Here is a 7,399-nt window from a genome sequence, read left to right on the forward strand (position 1 = left end):
ATCCACCCACCTTGGCCTCCCAAAGTGCTGGGATTACAGGTGTGAGCCACCACGCCTGGCAGAAACACATACATCTAAAGATTACAAAATTGTGTCATTCTACAAAATAATGGCATGTGACAGTCAATTTACATTAAAAATTAAGGGAGGCCAGGCATGGTGGCTCACGTCTGTAATCCCAGCACTTTGGGAGGCCAAGACAGGAGGATCACTCGAGTCCACGAGCTCAAGACCAACCTGTCTCTACGAAAAATACAAAAATTAGCCAGGTGTCATGGTACAAGCCTGTAATCTCAGCACTTTGAGGGGCTGAGCCAGGTGAATCGCCTGAAGTCAAGAGTTCAAGACCAGCCTGGCCAACATGGTGAAACCCTATCTCTACTAAAAATACAAAAATCAGCCAGGAGCAGTGGCGAGTGCCTGTAATCCCAGCTACTCAGGAGGCTGAGGCAAAAGAATTACTTGAACCCAGGAGGCAGAGGTCGCAGTGAGCCAAGATGGTGCCACTGCACTTCAGTCTGGGTGACACAGTGAGACTCCATCTTAGAAAAAAAAAAAAAAAAAGTTATAAAAATTAAGGGAGTTGGCCGGGCACCATGGCTCAAGCCTGTAATCCCAGCACTCTGGGGTCTGAGGCGGAAGGATCACTTGGGTCCAGGAGCTAGAACCCAACCTGGCCAACATGATGAAACCCGTCTCTACTAATAATACAAAAAGTAGCTGGGCATGGTAGCAGGTGCCTGTAATCCCAGCTACTTGGGAGACTAAGTTAGGAGAATCACTTGAACCCAGGAGTTGGAGGTTGCAGTGACCCAAGATCATACCACTGCATTCCAGCCTGGGTGACAGAGTGAGACTCCATCTCAGAAAGAAAAAAGAAAAGAGGTTATAAAAATTAAGGTTGTTGGCCAGTCGCAGTGGCTCATGCCTGCAATCCTAGCACTTTGGGAGGCCAAGGTGGGTGAATCACCTGAGGTCAGGAGTTTGAACACAGCCTGGCCAACATAGTCAAACCTTGCTTATACTAAAAATACAAAAGTTAGCTGGGTGTGGAGGTGTGTGCCTATAATCCCAGCTACCCAGGAGGCTGGAGCAGGACAATCACTGGAACCCAGGAGGTGGAGGATACAGTGAGCCGAGATCACGCCACTCCACTCCAGCCTGCGCAACAGAGCAAGACTCCATTTCCAAAAAAAAAAAAAAGTAAAGGAGTTAAGAATTCTAATTCATACATGGTAATTAAAACTACTAGAGGCCGGGCGCGGTGGCTCAAGCCTGTAATCCCAGCACTTTGGGAGGCCGAGACGGGCGGATCACGAGGTCAGGAGATCGAGACCATCCTGGCTAATACGGTGAAACCCTGTCTCTACTGAAAAATACAAAAAAAAACTAGCCGGGCGACGAGGCAGGCGCCTGTAGTCCCAGCTACTCGGGAGGCTGAGGCAGGAGAATGGCGTAAACCCGGGAGGCGGAGCTTGCAGTGAGCTGAGATCCGGCCACTGCACTCCAGCCTGGGTGGCAGAGCGAGACTCCGTCTCAAAAAAAAAAAAAAAAAAAAAAAAAACTACTAGAAATGATAAGGGAAACAACTTTGTATGTAAAATATATAATAAAAATAAGGTGTAGTTTTGGGGGAGGGGGAAAAATTATAACATATAAAGATATGGTTTTTTGTTAATTGTTGAGGGAAGGCCGGGTGCAGTGACTGAAGCCTGTAATCCCAGCACTTTGGGAGGCTGAGCCGGGTGAATCGCCTGAAGTCAGGAGTTCAAGACCAGCCTGGCCAACATGGTGAAACCCCATCTCTACTAAAAATACAAAAATTAGCCAGGGGCAGTGGCAAGTGCCTGTAGCCTGGGTGACAGAGTAATACCTTATCTCAAAAAAAAAAAAAAAAATTGTTAAGGGATAAAAAAAGTGATTTTTGTCCTAACATACACACAGGTTGTTTTATTTATTTATTATTTATTTATTTATTTATTTATTTATTATTTTGGGATGGAGTCCCACTTCATTGCCCAGGCTGCAGTGCAGTGGCATGATTTCAGCTCACTGTAGCCTCCACCTCTCGGGTTCAAGCGATTCTCCTGCCTCAGCCACCTGAGTAGCTGGGATTAAAGGCACCCGCCACCACGCCCTGCTAATTTTTATATATTTAGTAGAGGCAGGGTTTCACCATGTAGGCCAGGCTGGTCTTGAACTGCTGACCTCAGGTGATTCACCCACCTTGGCCTCCCAAAGTGCTGGGATTACAGGTGTGAGCCACTGCGGCCAGCCTATTTTATTTTATTTTAAGACGAGTCTCACTCTGTAGCCCAGGCTGGGGTGCAGCTGCATGATTTCAGCTCACTGCAACCTCCGCCTCCTGGGTTCAAGTGATTCTTCTGCCTCAGCCTCCTGAATAGCTGGGAGCACAGTTGTGTGCCACCATGCCCAGCTAATTTTTTATTTTGGTGTTTTTAGTAAAGACAGGGTTTCGCCACGATGGCCAAGCTGGTCTCAAACTCCTGACCTCAGGTGATCCACCTGAGAGACAGGACTAGCTGGATTTCCTAGGCCGTCTAAGAATTCCTAAGTCTAGCTGGAATTTAAAGGTGACCGCACCCACCTTTAAACAGGAGGCTTGTAACTCAGCTCACACCCGATCAATCAGGTAGTAAAGAGGGTTCACTAAAGTGCAGATTAGGCTAAAAGCAGGAGGTAAAGAAATAGTCAAATCATCTATTATCTGAAAGCACGGGGGAGGGACAATGATTGGGATATAAACCCCAGGCATTCAAGCCAGGAGTGGGCAAACCCCCTTGTCCCCTGCCTTTGTATGGGAGTTCTGTTTTCACTGTATTAAATCTTGCAACTGCACACTCTTCTGGTCCGTGTTTGTTCTGGCTCGAGCTGAGCTTTCACTCGCCATCCACCACTGTTGATCGCCGTCGTCGCAGACTCGCAGCTGACTTCCACCCCTCCGCATCTGGCAGTGTGTCCACGGCGCTTCTGACCCAGCAAGGCATCCATTGCCACTCCCAGTGGGGCTGGAGACTCGCCATTGTTCCTGCGAAGCTAAGTGCCCGGATTCGTCCTAATCGAGCTGAACACTAGTTGCTGGGTTCCGCAGTTCTCTTCCGTCACCCAAGGCTTCTAATAGAGCTGTAACACTCACCACATGGCCCAAGATTCCATTCCTTGGAACCTGTGAGGCAAGAACTCCAGGTCAGAGAACAGAAGGCTTGCCGCCATCTTGGGAGCGGCCTGCCACCATCTTGGGAACTGGAAGAACAAAGACCCACCAGTAACACGCCCACCTTGGCCTCCCAAAGTGCTGTGATTACAGGCATGAGCCACCACACTTAAACCACAGGTTGTTTTAGAATGAAGAAATTGAATAAAGGCAAAAACTGAATAGACAGAAAGTTGAGAAGAGCAAGAGAGCAAAAGTAAGAATCTAGTGTGTCCAATCAGTTGAAATTGAATAAATGTATTCTAGGAGTTTTTAAAAATAAATCTTAATGTCAAAGTTACACTGATACAAAACTAGAATTTTATCTTTTTTTTTTTTTTGAGACAGTCTCACTCTGTCACCCAGGCTGGAGTGCAGTGGTGTCTCGACTTCCTGGGCTCACGTGATCCTCCCACCTCAGCCCCCAAAGTAGCTGAGACTACAGGCACGTGCCACCATGCTGACACTGCGCTTTGCAAAATTACCACTGAGACAGTGAGAGATCTAACTAACCGACTCCATCTTGCTTCCAGTCTTTAAGCTGTTGTTCCTTCCTGGGCATAGGCTAAACTAACTTTGGAAGGATCTTATAGTTTACAGTTTAAAACAAAACAGCCCTTTCTCAAAACAAACCTCTTTCTTGCTGGGACTAGACTGCCTTTGTAGGACTAACAAGTTAGCCACAAGATTAGAAATTAGAAATTATGGTTTAGGAGTCGTGCAGCTGGAGGCTACAAAATTCTGACCCTCCCTAAACTGCTCCTAAAATCAGTGCTGGAGATGTTTTGCAGACTCGGCACTTAACTGATAAACTGGCACCACCGAGTAGATAAACTGGCTCAACTGATCTTGTAGCCTCCCACCCAGGAAATGACTCTTGGCACAAGAGGACGGATTCAACTTCCCAAGATTTCAGCTGCGACTCAACCAGTCAACACTCTCAACTCACTGGCCTTCCCCCACTCACCAAATTATCCTTAAAAACTCTGATTCCCAAATACTCTGGGAGACTGATTTAAGTAATAATAAAACTCCAGTCTCCAGCACAGCTGGCTGTGCATGAATTACTCTTTCTCTGTTGCAATTCCCCTGTTTTGATAAATCAGCTATATCTAAGCAGCTGGCAAGGTGAACCCATTGGGTTGTTAAAATGCCTGCCTAATTTTTGTATTTTGTGTAGAGATGAGGTTTCGCTAAGTTTGCCTGGCTGGTCTCAAACCCCCGACCTCTAGCAATCCACTTTGGATCTTCCAAAGTGCTAAGATTACAGCACCACCACACCCAGACAAATTTGGCCTTTTCTTTTAAAACAATAGGATTTCCTTGGAGTAGATAAGAGACTGTGAAAGGTATTCTTTATCTTTTAAGTGATCTGTGTGGGATGGGGGGGAAGAGCTTCTGTGTTTTATCAAGAAAATTTCATGTGCTTCATGTTATCTGGTATTGGGTTTTGTTTTTGTTTCTGTTTGGAGATGGAGTTTCACTCTTGTTGCCCAGGCTGGAGTGCAATGGTGCAGTCTCGGCTTACTGCAACCTCCACCTCCCGGGTTTAAGTGATTCTCCTGCCTGAGCCTCCTGAGTAGCTGGGATTACAGACATGTGCCAACACACCCGGCTAATTTTCTATTTTTAGTAGAGACGGGGTTTCTCCATGTTGGTCAGGCTGGTCTCGAACTCCGAACCTCAGGTGACCCACCCGCCTCGGCCTCCCAAGGTGCTGGAATTACAGTCGTGAGTCATCACGCCCGGCCTGTATTAGGTCTTTTGATTATTTAAGAACTTAGTCTTCTCAATATTAAAACTGCTAATGTGGCCGGGCTTAGTGGCTCACGCCTGTAATCCCAGCACTTTGGGAGGCCGAGGCGGGTGGATCACGAGGTCAGGAGATCGAGACCATCCTGGCTAACATGGTGAAACCCCGTCTCTAGTAAAAACACACAAAAATTAGCCAGTTGTGGTGGCGGGCGCCTGTAGTTCCAGCTGCTGGGGTAGCTGAGGCAGGAGAATGGCATGAACCCGGGAGGCGGTGTTTGCAGTGAGCCAAGATCTTGCCACTGCACTCCAGTCTAGGCGATAGAGTGACACTCTGTCTCAAAAAAAAAAAAAAAGTGCCAATGTTTTTTAAAACTGTAATTTTCTGTATTTGCCTTTGAAATGTTTAGTCACTTTGACATTTCTTTGTAATTATCTGTGATCCTGTTAAATCAAGTGTTGTTTTGGCCAGGCGAAGTGGCTCACGCCTGTAATCCCAGCACTCTGGGAGGCTGAGGTGGGCGGATCACTTGAGTTTGGGAGTTTGAGACCAGCCTGACCAACATGGAGAAACCCCATCTCTACTAAAAGTACAAAATTAGCCCGGTGTAGTGACACATGCCTATAATCCCAGCTATTAGGGAGGCTGAGGCAGGAGAATCCCTTGTACCTGGGAGGCGGAGGTTGCCGTGAGCCAAAATTGTGCCATTGCACTCCAGCCTGAGCAACAAGAGTGAAACTCTGTCTCAAAAAAAAAAAAAAAAAAAAAAAATCTAGTGTTATTTTGTTTTGAGACAGAATCTCGCTGTTGCCCAGGCTGGAGTGCAATGGTGTAATCTCGACTCACTGCAATCTCCACCTCCCAGGTTCAAGTGATTCTCTTGCCTCAGCCTCTTGAGTAGCTGGGATTACAGGCGCCCGCCACCACACCCGGCTAATTTTATATTTTTAGTAGAGATGGGGTTTCTCCGTGTTAATCAGGATGGTCTTAAACTCCCAACCAGAGGTGATCCTCCCACCTTGGCCTCCCAAAGTGCTGGGATTACAGGCATGAGCCACCGTGCCCAGCCAATAATGAATTTTCTATGTCAATTGTATTATAATAAACTCACATCAGATTTTTAACCTTGACCATTTTAAGTCTTGTTATCCTCAGACAGTTAACTATTTTACTCTGATACTTTCCTGAAAGCTTTTGCAAACAACTATAATCCTAAAATGTTTCATCTTCAAGAAAATTCATGGAAAGGACTCTGACAAGTATAGGTTTCTGATATCTATTAGATTATACCATTGGAGTGGGTAAGAATTTCCAGAACTCTAAGGAAACTGATGGGTTCATGAAACTGCTAACCCAACACTAGGCAGGAGAAGAATTAATCACGTGAGACTGAATAAACTGACAAGGATAATGTTTGTGCCTTTTTGTTTAAAATATTTCTGGTTCTTTAATATTTGTTTCCTAGGCCGGGTGTGGTGGCTCATGCCTGTAATCCCAGTACTTTGAGAGGCCAAGGGGGGTGGATGACCTGAGGTCAGGACTTCCAAGACCAGCCTGATGAACATGTTGTATTTTTAGTCTCTATTAAAAATACAACAATTAGCTGGGTGTGGTGGCAGGCGCCTGTAATCCCAGCTACTTGGGAGGCTGAGGTAGGAGAATCGCTTGAACCTAGGAGGTGGAGGTTGCAATGAGCCAAGATAGTGCCATTGCACCCTAGCCTGGGTAACAGAGCAAGACTCTGTCTCAAAAAAAAAAAAAATTAATAAAATAGAATACTCTCTTTGTTTCTCCGCCATCGTGGTGTGTGCTTGACTCTGCTTCTCGCCATGTCTTCTCACAAGACCTTCAGGATTAAGCCATTCCTGGCTAACAACCAAAAGCAAAATCGTTCCATTCCCCAGTGGATTCAGATGAAAACTGGTAATAAAATAAGGTACAACTCCAAAAGGAGACATTGGAGAAGAACCAAGCTGGGTCTATAAAGAATTGCACATAAGATGGCTCACATATTTATGCTGTCTGAAGTCACAGTCACGTTACCATATCAAGCTGAAAATGTCACCACTATCTGGAGAGTTCAACATGTTTTCCTCTCTGAATCTGTTATGAACATGTTGGTTGGCTGGGTTCAGTAATAAATATGAGGCCTTTCATTTCAAATAATAAATAATTTGTTTTCTTTTTTTTTTTTTTTTTTTTTTTTTGAGACGGAGTCTCGCTCTGTCGCCCAGGCTGGAGTGCAGTGGCCGGATCTCAGCTCACTGCAAGCTCCGCCTCCGGGTTTACGCCATTCTCTCGCCTCAGCCTCCCGAGTAGCTGGGACTACAGGCGCCCGCCATCTCGCCCGGCTAATTTTTTGTATATTTTAGTAGATACGGGGTTTCACCGTGTTAGCCAGGATGGTCTCGATCTCCTGACCTCGTGATCCG

The 7,399-nt window shown here is 46.0% G+C and overlaps 1 protein-coding gene across 1 annotated transcript; it reads left to right on the forward strand.

Annotated features, from left to right (window-relative positions):
* Positions 1-6,796: 6,796 nt before the first annotated feature.
* LOC117075903 (60S ribosomal protein L39-like) lies at positions 6,797-6,965 on the forward strand. Its single transcript, XM_033198699.1, has one exon. The coding sequence runs from the start codon at positions 6,797-6,799 to the stop codon at positions 6,950-6,952; it is 156 nt and encodes a 51-aa protein (XP_033054590.1). The 3' UTR covers positions 6,953-6,965.
* The last annotated feature ends 434 nt before the right edge of the window (positions 6,966-7,399 follow it).

Source organism: Trachypithecus francoisi, unplaced genomic scaffold (assembly GCF_009764315.1).
Source record: "Trachypithecus francoisi isolate TF-2019V2 unplaced genomic scaffold, Tfra_2.0 Lachesis_group5, whole genome shotgun sequence".
NCBI lineage: Eukaryota > Metazoa > Chordata > Mammalia > Primates > Cercopithecidae > Trachypithecus > Trachypithecus francoisi.

Excerpts from the sequence above, each read along its gene's own strand:
- LOC117075903 (XM_033198699.1), top strand. The coding sequence starts at position 6,797 with ATGTCTTCTCACAAGACCTTCAGGATTAAGCCATTCCTGGCTAACAAC.